Genomic DNA, 26,848 nt, shown 5'->3' with positions numbered 1-26,848 from the left:
AATACAACACACCTACAGCCAGGTCAACACACAGGATAGAAAAGCTGTTTCATATCACTTACTTTCCTATCGCTGCTGCTGCTGCGTCACTTCAGTCATGTCCGACTCTGTGTGACCCCAGAGACGGCAGCCTACCAGTCTCCCCCGTCCCTGGGATTCTCCAGGAAAGAACATTGGAGTGGGTTGCCATTTCCTTCTCCATATTCTGTGTATTCTTGACACCTCTTCTTAATATCTTCTGCTTCTGTTAGGTCCATACCATTTCTGTCCTTTATCGAGCCCATCTTTGCCTGAAATGTTCCCTTGGTATCTCTAATTTTCTTGAAGAGATCTCTAGTCTTTCCCATTCTGTTGTTTTCCTCTATTTCTTTGCAGTGATCACTGAGGAAGGCTTTCTTATCTCTTCTTGCTATTCTTTTTCCTTTAAAAAATGTTTTTGGTATTTTTAAAAAATATATAAATAATATATGCTGCGTCTGCTGCTAAGTCGCTTCAGTTGTGTCTGACTCTGTGCAACCCCATAGACGGCAGCCCACCAGGCTCCCCCGTCCCTGGGATTCTCCAAGCAAGAACACTGGAGTGGGTTGCCATTTCCTTCTCCAATGCATGAAAGTAAAAAGTGAAAGTGAAGTGTCCGACTCTTCGCGACCCCATGGACTGCAGCCTACCAGGCTCCTCCATTCATGGGATTTTCCAGGCAACAGTACCGGAGTGGGTTGCTATTGCCTTCTCCGAAATAATATATGAATGTTCACTATTTAAAAGTTCAAACTATATAGCTAAAGCTCAAGTTGTTCCCAACTTTTCACTACTGCACGTAGTACTAAAAAGACCATCGTAGTACATATGTGTGATTCACAGAGTGGTATCAGGCTATGACATTAAAAAGTATGTTCTGTTTCTGAGCAAATACTTCCCCTGGAAGAAAGGATCCTAGAACTATATACTAGGAAAAAAAGGGTAAAATGAGTCTAGTATTTAAGAATTCACCAAGCAGATTTCTCTTAAATTATCCTACTGTAGAATGAAAAATCAATGAATAGAAGTGGGGCATTTTTACCTAAAAAATTATAGCAAGTTAATAGTTCAGTCAAAAAAGAATGGAAACTTTCTTTCCAATTTATTTTTGGACACAGTATTTTTTCTGAGTCTCTTCTATAAGAAATCATATTACAATTAAAGTTATTTACCTTTTGTTCCTAAGATCTTCTCAAGTCAAAGCAGCAAAAAGTAATAAAAACAAAACTTCAAAGATAGGCAAACAGCCCGACATGGGATAGGTTTCCTCTCTGACCACTTAACGCATGAGACAATTTCACTGCAATGTGAAAAGTTCCTTGTTTGTTGTAGCAACTGTCTTGGAGGATGAATTATAAATAGAACACTGTTACCTGAATTTAAAGGTAGGAAGAGTGGTAGTGAAGCCACTGAAGACTTAAGTTATTCAAACTGTTCTACCAGTAATCCTGCTCCTCCATCATAATGAAAATTCTTACAAGTCATCTCAACCCAAAATATTCCACAAAGATCATAATTTAAAAATTTTAATTCTTCACTAGCATTCATATATTTTACAAATATTTCCTGTGTAGGTACTATGAGCCAGGCATTGTTCTAATTGCTAAAGATACTGTTATGAACAATGCAAATTTCTGTATAGCTTGTATTTCAGTCAAGAAGACTGAAAATGAAAAAATACAGAATAGTATGATTTCAGATCTGAAGTACTATGAAGAAAAAATAGGCAGGATAAAGAAAAGAAGTCTGAGTACATCTCTACTTAACACCTTCTTCTGTATTGCAACCTGAGGGCAGGACCATGCCTTAAGTTTCTTTGTATGCCCTTACATAATGCAGGGTGCATAGCAAGCACAACACACAACTGAATTCAACTGAATGTAGGAAAATGACAACATTACCTTTTCCAATATGTCGCCTAGTGTTTTCAATTGTTGAATTACGATTAACATTTGACAACAATCCCAAGCAGAATCTACTTTTGTTATTCGAAGGGTCTGTGAATCCATCTACTAACACACTAGTAGAAGATGCATGAAAAGCTTCCCCAACACGATTGTTTAATTCATAATAGACAATTGAACACCAATGTTTGGGCTCTTCATAGGCGACAGGCTGAACATCTGTGAACAAACCAGACACAAAAACAATGTTTAATGATTATCAGAAACTCAAAACTATATTGGGGTTTCCTTTAACACAACTCAAGCACTATATGAAAAAGAAAATTTTCAGATATTTCACTGACGTCTCATTGCCTTTCTGGCTTTCAGTCTGTATCAAAAAAAAAAAAAAAAAAAAAATCAGAAGTGCTTTTTTTCTTTTTTTAAGATTTTTTTGATATGGACCATTTTAAAAGTCTTTATTGCATTTGTTACAATGAAATTTTTATTGAATTTGTTGCTTCTGTTGCTTTTATGCTTTGTTTTTTGGCCAGGAGGCATATGGGGTCTTTGCTCCCTGACCAGGGATCAAACCCACACTCCCTGCATTGGAAGGTGAAATCTTAACCACCGGACTGCCAGGGAATTCCCCAGAAATCCTTTGATCATAAAAGTTTTTTATAAATTATGCATATACAAGGATGGGCAACATTACATTTTACGTTTCTTTTCTAGTAGAATCAAATCCAGGTTTAAATTTGAGATGACAAAAGCTCTGTTTCAACAAACTGAAAGACAACTATACCAGCATCTGTAAAATTATTTTAAACAAAAATTTGGACTAAAAAATTAAGACTATTAGCAAACTAAGAATAGAGGGTAACTTCAACTTGATATAAAGAACATTTACAAAAAACTTCCAGCTAATGTCATGCTTAAGGGTGAAAAACTAGAAGTTTTTCTGCTAAGATCAGTAACAAAGCAAGGATGTGCTCACCACTCCCTTTCAACAGCATATTGGAAATCCCAGCTAATGCAGTAAGAGAAAATAAAAGAAAAGTTATATGGATTGAGAAGGAAGACATAAAACTGTCTTTGTTCACAAATGACAAGATTATCTATGCAAAAAAACTGAAATGACACAAAACCTCCTAAAACTGATAAGCAATTATAGGAAAGTTATAGGATATAAGGTTAATATACAAAAGTCAATCACTTTCCTATACCAGCAATGAGCAAGTAGAATTTGAAATAAAATTCATTATCATTCATAGCAGCACTCAAACAATGAAATATTTAGGTAAAAAGCAAACAAACAAAACAGGTAAGAAATATATGTTGAAACTATGAAATTCTAAATAAAGAATTCAAAGAAGGAACTAAATAAGTAGAAATACACTCTATGATCATGTGCAGGAAGCCTCAGTTCTTCCCACCATGACTTAAGAGTGAATGAAATCCCAATAAAAACTTCAGCAAATCATCTTGTAAACTGATTCTGAAGTTTACATGGAAAGGCAAAAGACCCAGAACAGCCAACACAATACTGAAAACCAAACCAAGAAGATTAACACCACCCAACTTAAAAACTGGCTATAAAACTATAGTAGACACTCTATGAAAATCATCTCAAAAAAACAGAGGAGAAAATATAGATGACCTTGAATATGGTAATGACTTTTTAGATACAATACCAAGGTATGATCACTGAAGAAATAATTGACAAGCTAGATTTCATTAAAAATTAAAAACTTCTACTCTTTAAGACACTGTCAAGAGAATGAGAAGACAAGCCACAGAATGGGAGAATATATTTGCAAAAGCCACATCTAGTAAAGGACTGTTACACAAATACAAAGAACTCTTAAAACTCAATAAGAAAATGAATAAGCCAATGAGAAAAACTGGTCAAAGATATGAACAGACACCTCACTGAAGAAGATATACACAAAAGCAAATAAGCATATAAAAAGATGCTCCACATTGTATGTCACCAGGGAAATGCAAATCAAAATAGCAAGGAGATACTACTGCATTAGAATTACCAAAACCATTAGAATTGCCAAATCCAAAACACTGACAATCCCAAATGCTGGTGAAGATGTGGAGCAATAGAAACTCATTCACTGCTGGTGAGAATGTAACATGGTACAGCCACTTTGGAAGACAATTTGTTGACTTCCTACAAAGCAACAAACTCTTACCATACAATCCAGCAAATGTGTTCCTCACTGTTTGCCTGGAGGAGTCAAAAACTTAGGTCCACACAAAAACTGTAGAGAGATGTTTACAGAGGCTTTATTCATAATGGCCACAACTTGGAAGCAACCAAGATATCCTTCAATGTGTGAATGGATAAATAAACTGTAGTATACCAGACAACCAAATATTATTCAGCATGAAAAAGAAATGCACTATCAAGCCATGAAAACACATGGAGGGGAGGGACTTAGGTGCATATTACTAAGTGAAGAAGCTAATCTGAAAAGGCTACATACTATAAAATTCCAATTACAAGACATTCTGGAAAAGGCAAAACTATAGAGACAATAAAAAGATTAGTGGTTGCCAGGGGTTAGGAAAGAGGGAGAACGAACAGGCAGAGCACAGAGGACTTTTAAAGAAGTGAAATTATTCTATATGATACTATAAATGATGGCTACATGTCATCATTCATTTGTTACAACTCAAGGAATGTATTATACCAGGAATGAATCCTAATGTAAATTATACATCTGGGGTGATAATGATGTATCAATGTAGGTTCACAGATTGTAATAAATGTATCACTCTGGTGCAGGTAGTGGGGGAAGCTGTACATGCGTAGGGGGAGAGGGTATGTGGGAACTCTGTACTTTTCGCTCAAATTTGCTGTGAATCTAAAAAATAGTTTGTTTAAAAAAAAAGAAAGAAAGGAAGAAACACAACCAAATGAGTGATCTTTGGGTAAAAGGTGGTATACATTTGAAGTTCTAAGTGCCAGAATAGCCTATGGAAAAAGGTTTGTATAAAATATAAAACATTAGCCAAATTCTTATCAGTGTTAAAAATCAACAATTCCTAATGGACACAATGGATGGAAGAGACACGTGGAAGTTCTTCATCCAGCACTAGTAGAGTGTCTGTCTTGGAGCTGAAATTAGAAAGAAAAGTCATGAATTGTCAGTTTTCTTTCAAGAAAGGCAGAAATTTTTTAAAATGTCCAAGAAAAATGTTAAGAGTAAGTCACACTATGTAGACACCACAAAAGAGTTGGTTGACTTTTAAAACTCAGTTTTAATTATACAGCTGCAAAGAATTCAGATGAGGAGGTACACGGAAAAAAAAAAACCAATGAGGACCTATAGAGCAAAGTTCTAAGAGCTCAGATTTTAAAGAAGTTTATATAAAAGATGGAACAAGGAGGGACTCATAATCAAACACATATATAGATGAGTAGCAGGAAGTTATAACAATGTCATGAAAGACTAGAGCCAAGATAAGCAAAACAAAAAAGACAATTTTGGTTAGAATGAAAAGAAGAAAATCAAAAGGTCTGCGACCCTGCTCAAGGCAAAGGACATCTTGTTAACTGGTGATTCACAGCATTGCAATTTAACTCTAATTTCCCAAGTGAGAAGAAACTCTGGTGAAAAAAGATATCTAGGAGGGTGAGAAGACTTGGGTGCCAGGTTCTTCTAAAGGGTCTCAGTTGTTTGGCTAAGAAACTATAATCCAAGAAATATTTAATATACATCACCACTAAACTGCACTCTCCAATCTCTGGAGAATCAAAAGAAAGAAGGAAAATGATAGATGGGGTAAACAGACTCCAAATTTTTATTTTATTTTATTTATTTTTTTTTTTTTGTTTGTTTTTTTTTCCAAATTTTTAGAAAGAGGATGATAATATCATTTTTGGGGAATTACCTGATGCTGTATACTAAGATCATTATAAATACAGTCAAAGTCAATCAACATACTAATAATCCTATGTAGTTATTATCTCTTTATTTTACAAATGGAGAAATTTAGGCTTAGATATATTTTAAAAGCCACCCTAAGCTGCGAAGCAAATAAGTAGAGATGCAGGAATTCAAATCCATAAATTCATGTTCTGAGACAGTCTGCTCTAAATGAAGGTAGATACTATGAATATTAAGCAAATTAGTATGACAAAATTCCTAGATAAATTCTAATCTTGAAAAAGCCAAGGTACTATACTATTTAAACATTAACAAGATTATCAGGGGGCCTGAAATTTATTCTTATGAATGCAGGGCTTATGGGACATACAGTCATCCCATATCATCACAGACACTATAAAATACACACAAGGACATCATTCTTTCAAGAAACTAAAGTGCCAATACCTTACTTCATGTAAACTTGTGACAAATTAAGAAGTTTAAGGTCTCAAAACAAAATGACTTTAAAAAACACAATTGAGATACCACTTCATACCCATTAGGATACTATTATCAAAAGAAAAAAGAAAATAACGAACGTTGGCAAAAATATGGAGAAATTGGAAATCCACTGCAATACTGGTGAAAATGTAATGGTGCAGCCACTGTGGAAAACAGTTTGCCAGTTCCTCAAAAAAGCTAAAGAGAATTACCATAAAATCTAGCAATTCTACTCCCAGGTATGTAATACAAAATGAATTAAAAAACAGAGACTCAAACAGAAACCTGTATACCAATGTTTTTTAGCAGTATTGTTCAGAATATAGCCAAAAGGTGTAAACAAACCAAATGTCCATGAACTGATAGATGGATAAACAAAAGGTGGTATATATGCTTACAACAGAATACTTCTCAGCCTTAAAAAGGAATGAAATTCTAATATATGCTACAACCTGGATAAACCTTGAAAACATTATGCTAAGTGAAATAAACTAGATACAAAGGGACAAACATTACGTGATTCCACTTAGATGCAGTGGCTAGAATAAGCAAATTCAGAAGACAGGTGGCTCAGTGATAAAGAATCTGCCTGTCAATACAGGCAATTGTAGTTTTTAATTAAAAAAAATTTTAAGTCTTTCTCATCAGTTTTATTGAGATACAAATGACACCAGCACTGTATGTTTAGGGTACACAGCATAATGATTTGCCATACATACATCATGAAATGATTATCACAATAAGTTTAATGAACCTCATCAACTCATGCATGCGCGCTCAGTCGTGTCTGACTCTGTGACCACAGAGACTGTAGCCCGCCAGGCTCCCCTGTCCATGGGATTTCCCAGGCAAAAATACTGGAGTGGGTTGACATTTTCTTTTCCAGGGGATTTTCCTGACCCAGGGATCAAACCTGTGGCCTCCTGCATCTCCTGCACTGGCAGGCAGATTCTTTACCACTGAGCCACCTGGGAGATCCTCCATCATCAACTCATATAGACACAAAATTAAAGAAGCAGGAAAAAAAATATTTTCTTTCTGATGAGACCTCTTAGGATTTACTCTCTTTACAACTTCATATATAACACAGAGAAGTGTTAATTACATTTATCATGTTGTACATTATGTCCCTCGTACTTATTTATCTTACAGCTGGAAGTTTGTGCCTTTTGACAGCCTTCATCCAGTCAATTTTATTTCTATCTATCAATGAAGAATCCAAACACAAAATTTTTAAAAAATTCCACTCACTGAGGAATAAATTTAAAAAGAAAATAAGTAAAAGACTTATACTGAAGTTGAAGGTCTAAACAAATGGAGAACACAGAGTATAATCCATGTCCGTGTACTAGAAGATGATGGCATACCTCCCCATATTGATTGAAGATTCAAAGTGACCTCTATCAAAATCCAAGGAGGAATTTTTTTGAGGGGGACAGAAATTGAAAAACTGATACTAAAATGATATGGAAATATGCAAAGAATGTAGAATTGCTAAACAATTTTCAAAAAGAACAAAATTGGAGGACTAACACTTCTTGTTTTCAAAACTTACTATAAAACTTTAGTGATCAAGATTTTAAGGAAAAGATATACAAAACAATAAACAAAATTTAGCATCCTGAAATAAACCCTTACATTTATAGTCAACTGATTCCTAAAAGAGAAGACAACACGATACTCTTATCAACAAATAGTGCTAGAACCAACTTGGTATCTACTTGAACAAAGATGACTTTAGACCATAACCATAAAAAAAACTTAAAATCAATCACAGACCTAAATATAAGAGCTAAAGAACTGCTAGGAGAAAACACAGGAGAATATTTTTTATGACCTTGGGACAGACAAAGGTTTTTTAGATGCAACACCAAAAGCATAATCCAGGAAAAAAAAAACTGGTAATTTCATCAAAATGAAAAACTTTTGTGCTTCAGAGGACACCATTAATAAAATGAAAAGACAATCCACAGAGTGAGAGAAAATATTTGCAAATCATATGTCTGATAAAGGACTTGGGTCCAAATATATGGAACTCTTACAACTCAATAAGACAACTCAATTTCAAAAAAAAGGCAAAAGATTTAAATAAACCAAAGAAGATGTATGAATGGCTAGGTACATTAAAAATGTTCAAAATCATTCCTCAGTAGGAAAATGCAAATTAAAACAAAGGAGACACCACTTTATACCCAACAGAATAACTACAATCAAAAAGATAAACAGTAATAAGTGTCAGAAGGGTATGGAAAAACTAGCACACTCATATGGTACTCGTAAAAATGGTACTACCATTTATAGTTGTTTGGCTGTTTCTCTTAAATACTTAAATTTACCATATGACTTAGAAAAAGAAAAACAAAGACTTAGTATTTGCAAACATTCCTAACAGCATTGTTCATGCTAGCAAAAGACTACCAACAATTCAAATGTTTATCAACTGATATATGGGTAAACCAAATGTGGTGTATCCATACAATGAAATACTATTCAGCAATGAAAAAGAATAAACTACTGATACATGGTACAAAATTGATGAATCTTGAAGACTGCACATTCTGTGATTCTATTTATATGAAATGAGAGAAGGCAAATCTATAGGTACAGAAAACAGATTAGAAGGTTTCTGGAGTTGGGGGTATGAGAGGATAGATTGCAAACAGGCATATGGGATATTTTTAAAGCATTGTAAAACTGTTCTAAAACGAGATCATGGTAATTTTAAAATTTTATACATTTTTAAAAAATCATTGAATCATATACTTAAAATGGATAAATTCATGGTATATAAACTATAACTCAATAAAGCTGGCTTCTAAAAGTGACTGAGAAGTTTTGTTTTTGTTTTTGTTTTTTTTTAAGAGCAAAAACAACAAAATAAGCATTGTACTTTTTACCTCTGCTGGATATACTGGGCATAATCTGAGGAATCATATTATTGCTTGTATCCATGGGCTGGGAATTATCTTGACCCATCTGATCATCTGGTGGCATATAGGCAGGAGGAGGAGTATCAGCTAACAGAAAGAAAAAAAGACAAGTTAGAGTCCCAAAATAATAGTTAAAATCTTTATCTTGCTCAAAGTTAAATCTAAATGTATCAGAAAGTTCTTAAAAATTGCCAGTAGGATTCATTACCAAACATCACAGACACACAAAAATGCAGGATGCTACCTTAGGGCAAGGCAAAAGGAGAAAAGACAGCATACCCCTTAGCCACCAGAAACCTACTACCAGTCCACATGAATTTGGTCCAATCCAGCATAGTATTATCACTGCTAAAATTCACTACAATAGAATTTAAGGTCAAGAATTTTGCCTTCATTTGCTTAGAATCATATGCTCAGAGAAACTGCAACTACTGTAAATCAATCTGAAGGCCATAGATTATCCTCCCTCGTTCAGATATCTACAGAGACATTCTTAAATTGCCAAGATCATTACACACTGTATTGTTATTTAAAACTGGAAAATAAAACCATGCTCTTTCAAAATCTGCAACACTAACAGCAGCTATCTAATTCTTTTACGATGTCTTACAATGGCATTATGTCCTATGGCTCTAAGGAAACAAAATGAACTACAAAATCTTTTCAGTTAAAACATTTCCGGCTGCAAACCTTTACAAAAGCTATAGCCATACTTCTTTGTCTCAGTAACTATAAATACTGAACATCTATCTGAATATATAACTTGTCTTTCACCTCAAGGTTTGTACAAGATGTATTTTGAGACAGAGCTACCAATCGGCACTGACTGGAGTACAAAGGATGAAAATCAGTTTCTGAAAAGACACCTAAGAGCAAGTTAAACAGTTGGAACTTAAATCCTTTTCAATTGGTATTTCATTGCAATGAAGAAACCACTAAGTATATATTTATATATGACTGCCTGCAATAGGAGGCATTCCAATATTTCTAATGATTTAACCATACAAGACCATGCATGCCATTAATAAAATTTAGCTACTTTAAAAATCTGCTTATGATCCTTCTTCAGGCAAATCAGTGCATCAGTTATCTAATTAAAGATAACTGGAGTTCATTTTAAGCTGCTGCTGCTGCTGCTGCTAAGTCGCTTCAGTCCTGTCCGACTCTGTGCAGCCCCATAGACGGCAGCCCACCAGGCTCCACTGTCCTTGGGATTCTCCAGGCAAGAACACTGGAGTGGGTTGCCATTTCCTTCTCCAATGCATGAAAGAGAAAAGTGAAAGTGAAGTCACTCAGTCGTGTCCGACTCTTCGCGACCCCATGGACTGCAGCCTACCAGGCTCCTCCATCCATGGATTTTCCAGGCAAGAGTCCTGGACTAGGGTGCCACTGCCTTCTCCGCATTTTAAGCTATCAAAGTATAAAATGATTTGACAAGCAATGTAGCAAAGTTAAAAAAGCACAGACTAGAGTCAGAGAAACCTGAGCCTGAACCCCCACTTATTAGCTATGTGACCTTAAGTAAGGTACTTAAACTCTTGGGGTTAATACCAGTTTCATCTTCCATCTGTAAAATAAGAATAATATCTATTTCACATGGACGTTCTGAAGATTAAATTTAATGTGATATCTTTCATCTATAAAAGGCACTTGATAAATGGTATTCGGTAGTAAAAACTTTATGAAAATATTTAACAAGTCGGATACAGCCACTTCCTTTGTTGCTTTGACAGAACTTAATTGTAATGCCTAGTGGCATACATAGATTTAGTCATTTGGTCCAATATATGGCCAACTGATATCTAACGACACTTTGTTTCCGATTATCTACTTTCCTTCATATTCATCAGACAGAGTCATTTTCTGTCTTTATGTTTTTGATGAGTTTTTACTATATTCTGCCTTTACTGTACATAGGACTCCTCTCTATGAAATCATTCAAGTTAGCACCATTTGGCTTCAAACTCTCAATCTGCACTGGCAACCACTTAACATATAGGTATATCTACATAGCTAGCAGTAAATATATTTATGTGTTGCTGTAATTTCATCTATTTATTTAACAAATGTTTACTGGAGGATCTACTGCATATTAGACTCTGACGTAGGTACTGGAGATGTAGCAATAAACAAAAGATGCTATGAAATCCCTTTTTTCATGGAGTTTATGGACAAGTTGGGAGGGGGAAGAGGCAGATTATAAGTAAAGACAAAATATACTACACTGGATTGTAATACATGCCATAGAGAACGATCAAGCAATGAGATAAGGGAAGGTGGGTTGGAGGAGTGAGTGCAACTTTTAAATTTTATCTACCTTATTGTCACTGTTCTTAAAGGGTAATTGCCAATCTCCCCCAAACTGTGTTTGCTTTTTTAAACACTTCCATTTATGTAAACTAAAAAAAATAAAAACAGTTCACCCACTTCCCTCAACTGCTTTTTCACCACCTCTGGCAACCAGAGGTGGCTGTCCTCTGTATCTATGAGCCTAGTTGTTTTTTTTAAGTCCACATATAAGGGAGATCATAACAGTATTTGTCTTTCTCAGTCTTATTTCACTTAGCATAAAGCTGTCAAGATTCATCCATGTTGTCACAGATGGCAAGATCTCATTCTTTTTTATGGCTGGATAATATTTGTGTGTGTATTTATCATATATTCTTTATCCATAAATTAACACTTAGGTTGCTTCCAAATCATGGCGACTATAAATAAAGTCACAATAAACATGAGAGGGGTGATACCTTCCTGAGTCAGTGCTTTTGTTTTCTTTGGATAAATATCCAAAAGTAGAATTAAAGAAGCATATGGCAGTTCTATTTTTTATTTTTTGAGGAAATTCTATACTGTTTTCAAAACTGGCCACACTAATTTTCATTCCAACAGTGCACAAGAATTCCCTTTCCTCCAAATCCTCACCAACACTTGTTATGTCCACCTTTCTGATAAACAGTCATTGTAATAAGGGTAAGGTAATATCTCACTGTGGTTTTGACCTGCATTTCCCTGACAATTAGTGATGTCTAGAGCATCTTTCCATGTATCTATTGGCCAAAAGAATGTCTTCTTTGGATAAGTATGTATTCAGATCTTAATATTTTTTTTTGCCACTGTGTCGTATGAGTTCTTCCTATAAATTTTGGATATCAGCCCCTTATTGGATACATCATTTGCAAAAATTTTCTTTCACTCAGTAGGCTGCCCTTGTATTTTATTGATGGTTTCCCTTGCTGTGCAGAAATGCTTTAGTCTGATATAGTTTCACTTGTTTATTTTTGCTTTTGTTGCTTTTGCTTTTAGTGTCAGATTAAAAAAAATCATCAGCAAGACCTAGTTAAGGAGCTTAGTATATATGTTTTCTTCTAGGAGTTTTATGATTTGAGGTCTTACATTAAACTCTATCTATTTTGAGTTAATTTTTGGGGGTGGTGCAAGACAATGGTCCAATTTCATCCTTTTGCATGTGTCTGTCCAGTTTCACCAACGTATTTATGGAAGACACTATCCTTCCCCCTTGTACATTTGCGGCTCCTCTGTTGTAAATTAATTGACAATTTTTGCATGAGTTGATTTCTTGACACTCTACTCTGTTGCATGATCTATGTGTTTGTTTGTATGCCAATATTATATTATTTTTATTATTACAGCTTGGTAATACAGTTTGAAATCAGGGAGTATGATGCCTTCAGCTTTGCCTTCAGCTTTGTTCCTCTTTCGGAAAACTGCTTCGGCTATTCTGTATCTTTTGTGGTTCCATACACATTTTAGGACTATTATATTTTGTGAAAAATGTATCTACTTGCATTTTTAAACATACAGCACTTGGCAAAATAAAATTCAAAACTCTTCTGGAAATCAAACAATTACCAAAGAATAGTCAAAAATAGTTCTTGACATATTAACAGCTGACCCAGAGGATCAGCAGTATTAGAACAAATGCTAATTCTTAGGAGTTATTTTTTGTATCAATAAAATAAATTCTTACCTGGGAGCTGAAATGGACTTCCTGGTCCAGAACTTGCTGGGGAGTTGGGATATGTGCTGCTAGCAGGGGAAGGCGGGTAGGGACTATTTGGAGATAAGGGAAAAGGAGTGTTGTTGGGCTGATGGAAAGAATCAGGAAACGTTGCATTTTGTGGCATGTGCGGTTCATTGTGGCTTAAGTTTCTAAACTGAACCAGAAGGCTGTGTTGTGGATTGAATTCATTATGACGAGGCACTAATACTGGAGGTAAGACTGAAAGACAAAAATCAAAAGTCGTCTGTGAGCAATGACTAAAACAACTCATACACATGAAGGGACAGATAAGAAAGGATTGAGGGAAGATGGTAAACCTATTAAAACAATTTACTTTTAGGAAGGGCTGCTTTGTTAGAACCCTGAATCGGTATTTACATAATAATTAAAGCGAAAATTCTCTAAGCATTCAGCCTATATAATATACTCTAGATGACAGATACCCAAGCAGAGAAGATAATCGTGGTAAGCATATTTAAGAGCAACCATAATTACAGCAAAGGGAATAAAGCCAATGTTTTACAAAAACTATAATTGGCATATAACCCTAACCCTTTAAAAACTATGAATCACCATGTTGTACACCTGAAACTTAATATAATATTATGTCAATGATACCAAAAAAAAAAAAAAGGTAAATATGTCATCATCTCCTTAGATGTTACTGCTGTTGGTCTTGCTTTATCTATATGAAACAGGGAACACATCCTAAACCATGTGGGCCAAAGCATCATTCCTTAGTTTGCAGTCCAGATGGCCGTTTCCATGACAGTCCTACTTCTCTGCATGTTTGCTCTTTACCATCCAAGACTGTAATTTTCATAAGGTGTTCATATGAATCTGAAATAAAATAGTGGGCTAATATAACTTTAAAATTTTTAATTAAAAAATAGATGAAAACAACCATAATACAGAGAATTTAATGCACTGAGAGTTCAACAGAGGTAAGTATTCCCAGCGAGCAAGGAGGCAAACAAAATACTGTGGAAAAGACAACATCTGATTGGACCTTAAAGAACGGGAAGCATTTCACATGGAAGTGCTAGGGGTGGAGCGTGTCAAGAGTGTAGAAGAGGAGCTGGAAAGATAGAACAAAGGACAGTCAGAGGGCTAAGCACTAAACTGGGAGGTATGCCTAGAGAATAAAGTTGAAAGCAGCTATGCATAGGTCCTAAAAGCCTCCATGTTTCCAATTTTGAACATTTCTTCTTTCTTTCTCTTTACCATCTGAGCCACCAGGGAAGCCACTGCTGCTGCTGCTAAGTCACTTCAGTCGTGTCTGACTCTGTGCAACCCCATAGACGGCAGCCCACCAGGCTCCCCTGTCCTTGGGATTCTTCAGGCAAGAACACTGGAGTGGGTTGCCATTTCCTTCTCCAATGCATGAAAGTGAAAAGTAAAAGGGAAGTCGCTCAGTCGTCTCTGACTCTTAGCCACCCCATGGACTGCAGCCTACCAGGCTCCTCCGTCCATGGGATTTTCCAGGCAAGATTACTGGAGTGGGGTGCCACTGCCTTCTCCAAGGGAAGCCACTAGCAAGGTCCAAATAGTATGTAAAGTGAAGTGAAAGTCACTCAGTGTGTCCAATTCTTTGCAACCCCATGGGGGTCCATGGAATTCTCTAGGCCAGAATACTGGAGTGGGTAACCTTTCCCTTCTCCAGGGGATCTTCCCAGCCCAGGGATTGAACCCAGGTCTCCCGCATTGCAGGCAGAGCCTTTACTAGCTGAGCCACAAGGGAAGCCCGTATTTTATGTTCTTCAGTAAAGTTTACCCAACTGAAAACAGTAACAATTCCTAGATAGAGGTCTTCCACTCAAAATTATTTTCTTAAACACATCCATAACAAAAATATACACAAGCATAAACAGTTTTAAACTGGGCTTCCCTTGTGGCTCAGCTGGTAAAGAATCCACTCCAGTATTCGGGCCTGGAGAATTCCATGGACTGTATAGTCCATGGGTCACAAAGAGTCGGACACAACTGAGCAACTTTCACTAAACAATTTTAAAGAACACATTTTTTAACAGATCCACTTTATTCAAACATTCAATTTTTCTAAAAACTCAAGTGATCAATAACATCTGATCACCTTTCCCAAGAGGAAATTGAAAAATCTGATTTCTCTAAACTTAAGGTACTAACTCATCTCTTTCATAATTTTGTTGTATTTGTCAGTGTAGTTTCACTTTCAAAAATTTCCCTTTGACTCTAACATCTAAGCAGAGTGAAAGAGTGAAACATTTAGTGAAATGTTTAATGAAACATTTAGTTTCACTAAACCTGTTTAGTCAAAGTCGCTCAGTCATGTCCGACTCTGAGACCCTATACAGTCCATGGAATTCTCCAAGCCAGAATACTGGAGTGGGTAGCCTTTCCCTTCTCCAAGGGATCTTCCCAAGTCAGCAGTGACAAAATTAAACTGTTTTAAAATGAACTAGGTTGTATCTCCGCTTCCTGAAGTAGGGATGAACCTCAGCGATCAGAAGCTCTGTAATTTGTATTGTTTTTTTATCTTTTTATTTTACTGAATTAGTATTGTGACTATGTAGTTAATATCTGATTAGGACTGCTTTTTCCTATGTATTACTAACTGCTGTTTTCCTTACAAAATGATGGGCAGCTGCCACGGGACAGAAGGACATGAGACACTGAGAATGTCTATGTTCAGCTCTCTAGCAATCTGAAAGACTTAGTGAAATAACTATTTAGGAATTCAATCCAGTAAGGATTTTTTGAGACAGAACTAAAATCACTAATTTCTCTTTAACTTGTATATTACCTATACACATACTTTTTTAGGAAATTATTTTCATTCAAAATTAATAATACACTGATAGTTTAAAAAGATAGATGCTACAAGAGATTATAAACAAAAAGAACAATTTCTAAGCCTGCTCCCAAACTGCTTCCAGAAACAACAAATTTAAACTTATCCATTTCCTCTAAAATTCACTTTGTGCCCTACTAAATAATAATGCTTATACTGCTGTTACTGTTTTGTCAAGACATTATCTGTAGACTTACTTTTATGGCAAATGAAGTAGATTTCTTAAATCATTCTATTCCCCATTCTCTTCCTAATAAAGTCACATAAAAATTTGGTTAACTCAATATCCTGTGTTTATGATAGTTTATATATTATATAAATTACATAGATACAATTCATTGCTGAGCCAAATTTGTATTATATTTTTTCTTGAACAACTTTTTTTTTAATTATTGCCTTGGTCCTTCATTTGCTTAATCTCATGTTTGTACCACTAATTTCCCGAAGTCCAACAGATCTAATAAATTCCTACCAATACTATTTTCCAGGTGCCACAAATAAAGAATCTACTGATTCAATTTTCTCCCCTGGATCCTCCATCGTTTGCTATTTAAGTTCCCTACAAAGTCAAGGTCTTTAGACTTCCTCTTCTTTTCTCTCCAGTTGGATCCCATTTCCTGGACCTCATTCTCTATTAGTTTACTAAGGAAGGATGTAAGGAAGATAAATTTTGAGTCCTTGCTTATATGAAAGTAACCTGTCTTATGTTTATCTACAGACAAATTCCAGAATAACCTTTTTCTCTCTGAATGTACAGGGTACTGCTTTATTTTTTTCTAGAATCCAAAATTGTACCGAAAAATCCAGTATTCTCATTTCCAGTCTTTTTTATGTGCCCTCTCTTTTTTACTCTGGGAGCTCTCAAAATCTTCTTATCCATGATATGCTAAAATTTCACGTATGGATCTTTTTTCTGTCTCCTTTTCTGGTTACTTAGTCATTGGGCCCATTCAATTTTCAGTTCTGGGAATTGTTCTAATAGTATTTCTTTCATAATTTCTCTTTCACATTATCTCCAATGCTTTAAGAATTATTATTTTATAAGAATATTTAATATGAAACTTATTCTGAGCCAGTTAATGTTTTATCTAAGCACTTTTCATACTCATCTAATTCTCATAACTAACCTGAGGTAAGTATTATTATTCCCATTTTACAGATAAGGAAACAAAGTCACAGACAGGTTAATTAATTTCTCTATGGTCATTTTGATAGTACTGGTGAAGTCAGTATCCAAATCCAGAGAATCTGGTTCAAGAAAGTAATCTTAACCACTGGACAACACTATTAAATACTGAATCACCTAGCCTGGCTCTCTATTTTGCTTTTATCACTTTCCAACTGTGTTTTACTCTTTTTTTTTCCAACTCTGCAATACTTGCTGGCTCCACTACATATTAACTACGTGATCTTTTATAAGTTGTTGTTTTTTAGTCCCTACATTGTGTCTGACTCTTTCTGCGACCCCCTGGACTATATAGCCTGTCAGGCTCCCCTGTTCATGGAATTTCCTAGGCAAAAATACTTACATGGGTTGCCATTTCCCTCCCCAGGGGTTCTTCCCAACCCAGGGATTGAATCTATGTTTCCTGAATTGGCAAGTAGATTCTTTACCTCCGAGCCTTCAGGGAAGCCCCTTTTATAAGCTACTTTTCTATTAATTTTTGGTTTCCCTATCTGTAACTTACTGGTAAACTTAAGAGTATCATAAAATGTTTATACCATTTTCAAACCCCATGAAGGAATAACCTCATAGGATTACGAAAGTGTCTAGTCCTTGTCATTGTTCAGTCGCTAAGTCATCTCTGAAGTTTTGCGACACTATGGACCTCACTCAGTATGCCAGGCTCCTCTGCTCTCCACTATCTCCCGGAGTTTGCTCAAATTCAAGTCCATGGAGCTGGTGATGCTATCTAACCATCTCATCTTCTGCTACCCTCTTCTCCTTCTGCCTTCAATCTTTCCCAGCATCAGGGTCTTTTCAAATGAGTCAGCTCTTCGCAGCAAGGAGCCAAAGTATTGGAGCTTCAGCTTCAGTCCTTTCAATGAATATTCAGGGTTGATTTCCTTTAGGATTGACTGGTTTGATCTCCTTGCAGTCCAAGGGACTCTCAAGGGTCTTCTCCAGCACCACAGTTTCAAAACATCAATTCTTTGGAATTCAGCCTTCTTTATGGTCCAACTCTCACATCCATACACGACTACTAAAAAAACCATAGTTTTGACTATATGGACCTTTGTAGGCAAAGTGATGTCTCTGCTTTTTAATATGCTGTCTAGGTTGGTCATAGCTTTCCTCCCAAGGAGCAAGCATCTTTTAATTTCATGGCTACAGTCATCATTTGTGGTGATTATGGAACCCAAGAAAATAAAATTTGTCACTGTTTCCATTTTTTCTCCTTCTACTGGCCATGAAGTGATGGGACCAGATGCCATGATCTTAGTTTTTTTTTAATGGTGAGTTTTAAGCCAGCTTTTTACTCTCTTCTTTCACCCTCATCAACAGGCTCGTTAGTTCCTCTTTGCTTTCTGCCATTAGAATGATAGTATCTGCATATCTGAAGTGTTGATATTTCTCCCAGCAATCTTGATTCTAGCTAGTGATTCATCCAGCCGGCATTTCGCATGATGCACTCTGCAGAGAAGTTAAATAAGCAGGGTGATACTATACAGCCTTGTCATACTCCTTTCCCAATTTGGAACCAGTTCATTGTTGCATGTCTGGTTCTAACTGTTCTTGACCTGCATATAGATTTTTAAGGAGACAGGTAAGGTGTTCTGGTACTCCCATCTCTTTAAAATTTTCAAGTTTATTGTGGTCCACACAGTCAAGGGCTTTAGCATAGTCAATAAAGCCGAAGTAAATGTTTTTCTGGAATTCCCTTGCTCTCTCCATGATTCAACAAATGTTGGCAATTTGCTCTCTGGTTCCTCTGCCTCTTTGAAACCCAGCTTGTACATCTGAAGTTCTCTGTTCACATACTACTGAAGCCTAACTTGATGGATTTTGAGCATAACCTTACTAACATGTGAAAACAGTCTAGTAGTTGGAACATTCTTTGGCAGTGTCTTTGGGACTGGAATGAAAACTGACCTTTTCCAGTCTTGTACCACTGCTGAGTGTTCCAAATGCGCTGACACACTGAGTGCAGCACTTCACCAGCATCATCTTTCAGGATTTTAAACCGTTCAGCTGGAACTCCATCACCTCCAATAGTTTTGTTCATAGTTCATGGTTCCTAATGCCCACTCAGCTTCACACTCCAGGATGTCTGGCTCCAGGTGAATGATCTTCCATTGTGGTTATCCAGGTCATTAAGGCCTTTTTTGTATAGTTCTTCGTGTATTTTTACCACCTCTTCTTAATCTCTTCTGCTTCTGTTAGGTCCTTACTGTTTCTGTCCTTTATCATGCACATCCTTGCACAAAATGTTCCCTTGATAGCTCTAATTTTCTTGAAGAGATCTCTAGTCTTTCCCATTCTACTGTCTTCCTCTATTTCTTGGCATTGTTCACTTAAGAAGGCCTTCTATCTCCTTGCTATTCTCTGGAACTCTGCATTCAGTTGGGTATATCTTTCCCTTTCTCCCTTGCCTTTCGCTTTTCTTCTTTACTCAGTTATTTGTAAAGCTTCCTCAGAAAACCACTTTGCCTTTTGCATTTTTTCTTTGAAATGGTTTTGGTCACTGCCTCCTATACAATGTTACAAACTTCCATCCATAGTTCTGCAGGCATTCTGTCTATCAGATCTAATCCCTTACATCTATTCATCACTTTCACTGAATAATCATGAGGGATCTGATCTAGGTCATACCTGAATAGCCTAGTGGTTTTCTCTATTTTCTTCAATTTAAGCCTACATTTTTCAATAAGAAGTTCATGATCTGAGCCACAATCAGTTCCAGGCCTTATTTTAGCTGACTGTATAGAGTTTCTTCATCTTCAACTACAAAGAATATAATCAATCTGATTTCAGTATTGACCATTTGGTGATGTACATGTGTAGAGTCGTCTCTTGGATTGCTGGAAAAGGGTGTTTGCTATGACCAGCATGTTCTGTTGACAAAACTGTTAGCCTTTGCCCTGCTTCATTTTGTACTCTAAGGCCAAACTCGCCTGTTATTTCAGGTATCTCTTGACTTCCTACTTTTGCATTCTAATCCCCTGTGATGAAAAGGACATCTTTTTTGGTTAGTTCTAGAAGACATTGTAGGTCTTCATAGCACCAGTCAACCTCAGCTTCTTCAGCATCAGTGGTTGGGGCACAGACTTGGATTACTGTGATACTAAACGGTTTGCCTTGGAAACGAGTCAAGATCATTCTATCATTTTTGAGGTTGCACCCAAGTACTGTATATCAGACTTGAGGACTGTGAAGGCTATTCCATTTCTTCTAAGGGATTCTTGCCCACAGTAGTAGATGTATGGTCATCTGAATTAAATTTTCCCATTCCTGTCCATTTTAGTTCACTGATTCCTAAGATGTCAATGTTAACTCTTGCCATCTCCTGCTTGACCATGTCCGATTTACCTTGATTCATGGACCTAACAGTCCAGGTTCCCATGGAATACTGTTCTTTGCAGCATCAGACTTTACTTTCACCACCAGATACATCCACAACTGAGCATTATTTCTGCTTTGGCCCAGCTGTTTCCTTCTTTCTGTAGCTATTAATAATTGCCCTCTGTGACTCTAGTAGCTCAGTGGTAAAGAATCCGCCTGCCATGCAGAAGAAATGGGTTTGACCTCTGGGTCAGGAAGATCCCCTGGAGAAGGAAATGGCAACCTATTCCAATATTCTTGCCTGGGAAATCCCATGGACAGAGGAGCCTGGCAGGCTAAAGTCCAAGGGATTGCAAGAGTTGGATACAATTTAGTGACTAAATCACTACCACTACCTTCTCAGCAGCATTTTTGCTTCCCTGGTGACTTAGATGGTAAAGAATCTGCCTGCAATGCAGGAGACCCAGGTTTGATCCTTGGGTTGGGAAGATCCCCTGCAGAAGGGAATGGCTACCCACTCCAGTATCCTTGCCTGGAGAATTCCATGGATGGAGGGGCCTGAAGGGCTATCATCCATGGGGTCGCAAGGAGTTGGACACAACTGAGCAACTAACACTAACACTTTCTTAGTAGCATACTGGACACCTAATGATGAAGGGGGCTCATCTTTCTGTGTCATATCTTTTTGCATTTTCATACTGTTCATGGAGTTCTCACAGCAAGAATACTGGAGTGGGCTGCCATTTCCTCCTCCAGTGGACCACGTTTTGTCAGAACTCTTCACTATAATCTGTTTCGGGTGGCCTTGCACAGCATGGTTCATAGCTTCATTGAGTTATGCAAGCCCCTGAGCCATGACAAGGCAGTGATTCATGAAGGGTATCTAGTCCTTAAGTGCTCAATGATGTTAATTACTATGACTTTATTAATACTGGTATTATGAAGTGATCCATCCCATGTTACAGCTGTTTAACTTGCTTAAGCATACCAGGCCTAAGCCCCAATCTTTTCTACAGAATGAATCACAGCTGAGGAAAACAGATAACAAAAATAAGACATTTCTATTGACTATCAGACACACCCTGGTTATGAGGGAATATACTAAAGTCCCTTTCTTGCCAACAACTTCCAGCAAATATCAAGCCTGGGATTTTCAGACTATACTTCTCTTTTAAATCCTCATACTTGCCTTTCCTCATCAATTCCTCTGGCTACAGCTCTCCTTGGATTCAATAAGAAATTGAGAATCACCTCAAATACCAACTGGCAGCTCTAAAGCCCTTAAAATAAACTTTGCCTGACAGCACCATTACTCCTATTTTGTTTTATTTTTTTTGCTAGTCTCCACATCTAATGTTATTGCTACAGTTTTTTTTTTTTTAAACCATATCAGCATATACTATCTTCATGTGAAATCTAGTGTGGCCAGCAGACTAAGGTGGCTACCATGATTCCTGCCTCTGTTTACCCTGTGTAATCCCTTCCATCTGAGTATATTATCTGTGACTTGCTCCTGAGCAACAGAATATGGCAAAAGTAACAGAATATATATACTAACATTCCACCAGAACACAATGCCTCTTCTAGCAAGAAAACCCTTTCTTACTGGCTTTGAAGAAATAAGCAGCCACGAATGTGAGCTACCTACTGAGATGGTCACATGGTAAGCAAATGAAGGAGTCAACAACCAGCCAGAATCCAACAGCTTGCAAGGAACTGAATCCTGATAATAATCACATGAGCTTGGAAGCAGAACCTTTCTCAGTTGAGCCTCCAATGGAGACCCAAGACTGACCAATACCTAGTTTACAGCCTTGCAAAGGATCCAAGTAAAGCCATGCCTGACTCCTGACTTGACAGAAACTGTGAAATAATTAATGTGTGTTAGCCCCTTAGCTTATGGTACTTTGTTATGTAGCAATAGGTAAGTAATGTACCCAACTAGTATCTCAGCTTATATAATTCATTCAATACAAAAAAATACTTACTGAGCACTCACTCCTAAGTTCCAGGTAATAAAACTATTCTAGGCACTGGGAATGCAGTACAGAATGAGACAGAGGAAGGTCCTTCTCACATTAGTCAATAAACAAAATGAATACCTAACATTCAAGCAGTGATGAGGCATTTAAGCAAGGACAGAATGAAATAAGAAAATGTGACATGAAAAGATGCTTGGGGGAGAGTACTCTAAGTAGAGGAAAGAGCATGTATGACAAGTCCAGGGAACAGAGGAAGCTTGAGGATAGGTCATGTAGACCCTTGTAGAAATCTGTTCTAAGTGTGACAGAAAGCCTTTAAGTGTCTGGGCAGGGACTGACATGATTTGATATATACTTCCTAACACTCACTCTGGCTGCTATAACAGGAAACAGAATGGGCTGGGGGACAGAGAAGGCAGAGACCAATTAGGAGACTACTTAAAGGTAAAAGATGATGATGGTCTGTACTAGAGTAGTGGTGTTAGAGATGGTGAGAGATGATATGATCAAAGTACATTTTGAAGGTATAGCAAACAGCATTTCCTCATAGCTTAAGCACAGAATTTCAGAGAGAAATAAAAGATGACTTCTAGCGAGCAATTATGTGAATGATACTGCCGTTGACTTCAACAGGGAAAACTGGAGGAAAAAATGATTTAGTGGGAAAAACAAATCCGAAGTCCTATTTTGACATTAAATCTGGTATGTTTATTAGACATTTGGGTGGAGATGTTATGTAGGCAACTGGATAGAGTCAGAAGAAGCTGACTCTGGAGTTCAAAATGTGAGCATGAATTTATAGATGGTTTTAAGACATGTGATAACATGAGAGTACCTACAGGAAAAATATAGATGGAGAAAAAGTCAAGGACTGAGTCCTGTGAAAACAGGAAAATGACCAACAAAGCGACTAAGCAAAAACAGGTAGTGAGGTAAGAGAATTCTAAGAGTGCTGTGCTTCAGAAGCCAACATGAAAAAGTTTTGAGTGGGAGGAAAGGAGAGCAACTGTACCAAACAATGCTGACAGGGCAAGTAAGATGAGGACCGAGAATGATTGATCCCTCTGTTTGTAAGAACACAGTCATTAGTGAATTTGACAAGTCAAAAGGTAGAAAAGAAAGACTAACAAGAGTGGGTGTCAACAAAGAACAGGAAGAACGGTAATGTAGAGGTAATACAGATGGAGATTCCTAACTGAACAAGGTACGTAGGAGGTGGGGTCACGTGGCTGAGGTCAGGACAGGAATTCTTTCTTAACTTTTATTTGAGGTTGGTCCAGTTATTCCTCCCAAGATTAAAAACTTTAAGAAGGAAGCATAAAACTAAAGTAATCTATTAATTACTAAATTCAGTCAAATGCAAATCAGGAGGCAGAAGTTTTTATAATTCTTCCCAGGGGAATTAAAACCTACCTGGACTCTCCACTCTCTTATAGTGGTATGGGTTGATACAAACTTCTTTTTGCTTAGATCCAAAAGGAAATTCACAAATATCCAATGGCTTTAGCTCATGATGACTCTGCAGATCAGGCCAGCGCCAAACACGACAGTATATAACGTGGGGTAAGCCTTTTCTGTGAGAAACCTGCAGGCGTCCATCTAAAGATCTGGGGATAGTGACACATTTGCTGGGCTGTCCTGGACTGCTCAAGGCTTTCTCCAGTTCCTCCATGGCACCTTTTTTCTTTTTTAGTTTTTTCACCAAAGCATCAACTGCCTTTTCTGCCCATTTCTCCTCTTCATCACCTTGCTTCCAGCCCAACAATCGTTTTACTGCTGGACTAGTAAAAGAAAACAAGCTGGCCATTGACGTCATTTGATTTAAATCTTCAGAAACCTTTCTGCAACTCAAAGTCAGTGTCTACTGAACATACAGATGACAGGTGAAAAGTCATATACAGGCCCTAAGCAAAAGCTGCAATTTAAAAGGAAGGAGTGACATTTATCTTCATAAGTGCCAGAAGCTTCTTTCATTGGTTCAAGCCCTGAAAGAGAAAAGGTAAAAAGGATAAGATCCCTAGTTTAAACAAACAAAATTTACATACATTTAAATCAATATAATTTGAAAAGTATGTTACTTTCAATAAGAGCAGAAAAGCCTTACCAAATAAAACAAAAAACCTAAGTCTAGACAGAAAAATTTTCTCTTAAGTCCTGTGACCACTCACTTCCTTCTTCATAATATGAATCTCATTGGCAATGTCAAATGATAACCACAAGCAAAGTAGGGTGCTCTACTTTCTACACATTATCACCCCACAAAAAACAGCCCCTAGACCTTTATTTCCTTCTGTCAGAAGCCAAGTTTCTGAAGTAGTTTTCTTCACTGAAATCCATGTTATATGCTGTGTCAGTTTTGAATATAATAGTATCCTGATTTGAACAAAGGTCTTAAGAGAAACCTAGTGCTTCCCTAGCATCATTACTTTCTTTAAAATGTTTCACAGACTTGTAAGGTTTGCACAAAAATCACAGTACTATTCAAGTCACATTATTAGATGCAAATTGTATTAGAAGTTGTCATAAGACATACTCAAATAAATCATAACTGGCAGAAAAATGGGAAGTATCTACGTTTAAAATGAAGAAAGTTAGATTTACAAAGAATAAACCCAAGGTTTAATCCCCCCAAAAATAGTTTATCATTTTATAATTCCTATTGCCTTCTCCGATATTTTAAGTATGTTAAGCTAATGAACCTGCTCCAGGCAGAACACCATTGTATACCCTGAAGAAGTGATATGGAGTGGCATTCCACTGATAAGAGTGGGTACAATCTCCTGTGGTTACTACAGTCAACCATACAACTAGTTATTAGTGAAATAGCAGGAGTAATGCTTGGAAAAAGGATGTCAGTAACAAAAGATGCTTCCTTTCTTAGACCTAAATAATGCTGCAACTCTGTCTTGGACAAATAATAGAATATTCTAGCATCAAGTTTATTCTGGATTGGGGTGATCTTCCCAGAAAAGACTATATGTGCTCAGTTAAAACTCCAGTAGGGCTTCCCTGGTGACTAACAGGTAATGAATCGCCTGCCACTGCAGGAGACACAGGTTTGTTCCCTGATCCGGGAAGATCCCACATGCCACAGAGCAACTAAGCCTGTGCGATGCAACCATTGAACCTGTAGAGCCCGGGAGTTCCGGCTACTGAGCCTGTGTGCCCTAGAGCCTCTGCTCCACAACAGAAGCCACCGCAGTGAGAGGCCCATGCACCACAACTAGAGAAGAGCCCACGCAGCAGCAAAGACCCAGCAGAGCCAAAAAATAAAATAAGTCCCATAATGTGAAAGTGTTAGTTGCTCAGTCATGTCCGACCCTTCACGACCCCATCAACTATAGCCCACCAGGCTCCTCTGTCCATGGGATTTCCCAGGCAAGAATACTGGAGTGGGTGGCCATTTCCATCTCCAGGGGATCTTCCCAAGCTGGGGATCAAACCCGGGTCTCCCACACTGCAGATACTTACAGTCTGAGTAAACAAAATAAAATAGAGTTAAATTCAACAACATTACGTGCCATGTACTATGAATAGTCATAATGGTACTTAAAAAAAAAAAACAGTATCAAATAGTTTCATCTTAAGAGCCAATTGATTTATTCTTTCAACATATGCCTGCTGCCTACTAAGAGCCTATTAAAGTGCTAGGCACTGTTCTAGGTGCTGATCCAGAAAAGGAGAGAAAAAGGAGCACTGACTCCTCTTTAGGAGAAAAGGGTTGAAGAGCTATGGAAAACTACAGTTCTTCCTCTAGAAATAAAAATATTAATTAAAAAGTGCTTCACTGATCAAAAAAGGGCCAAGAGCTGCAAGCATTTATTCACTGTACACCACACCCAAGAAATGTGTATCATAACCTCTTGGCACCTGTCACTAGGAACTGCACAATCTTCAATTATGTTGACTCCTCCCTACTTGCAAGGCCAGACCACACAGAGTGCAGAGAAAAACGCACACCTCATTTCACTAAATTCAAATTCCACCAAGTAATTTGCTGTCACTGGGAAGTGAGAGACATGCTCGGCAGTGGCTCTACAGACTGCGTGCTGGAACCATATGAGGAAGGGTGCAGGGAAGTGAAGGTATACTCCTTACGTAGGAATGGATATGCCCAAGCCTAGGCAGTATGTCTTTCCCAACACTTCATAGGATAATTTTCACCGGGAAAACAAAACTGCCTACACTAAACCAGGGAAATATAACAAGAAAACAAAAGCACGCTTTAGGAACAGGTCACAGAGTGTACAGTGTTATGAGTTAAACTGTATAAAAAGTCTTCAGTTGTAGCA

At 37.2% G+C, this 26,848-nt stretch overlaps 1 protein-coding gene across 1 annotated transcript in view; it reads right to left on the bottom strand.

Annotated features, from left to right (window-relative positions):
* The window catches only part of SMAD5 (SMAD family member 5), a 62,370-nt gene that overhangs the window by 10,041 nt on the left and 25,481 nt on the right, over window positions 1–26,848 (bottom strand). The window contains exons 2-5 of the mRNA XM_019964960.2: window positions 23,970–24,541; window positions 13,208–13,459; window positions 9,187–9,306; window positions 1,920–2,141 (exon numbers count right to left, since the gene is read on the bottom strand). Of these exons, the coding sequence (XP_019820519.1) occupies window positions 1,920–2,141; window positions 9,187–9,306; window positions 13,208–13,459; window positions 23,970–24,372 (997 nt within the window). The 5' untranslated portion in view covers window positions 24,373–24,541. The remainder of the gene's footprint in view (window positions 1–1,919; window positions 2,142–9,186; window positions 9,307–13,207; window positions 13,460–23,969; window positions 24,542–26,848) is intronic.

Source organism: Bos indicus, chromosome 7 (assembly GCF_029378745.1).
Source record: "Bos indicus isolate NIAB-ARS_2022 breed Sahiwal x Tharparkar chromosome 7, NIAB-ARS_B.indTharparkar_mat_pri_1.0, whole genome shotgun sequence".
Lineage (NCBI taxonomy): Eukaryota > Metazoa > Chordata > Mammalia > Artiodactyla > Bovidae > Bos > Bos indicus.
This window is presented reverse-complemented; position numbering and strand designations above follow the sequence as displayed.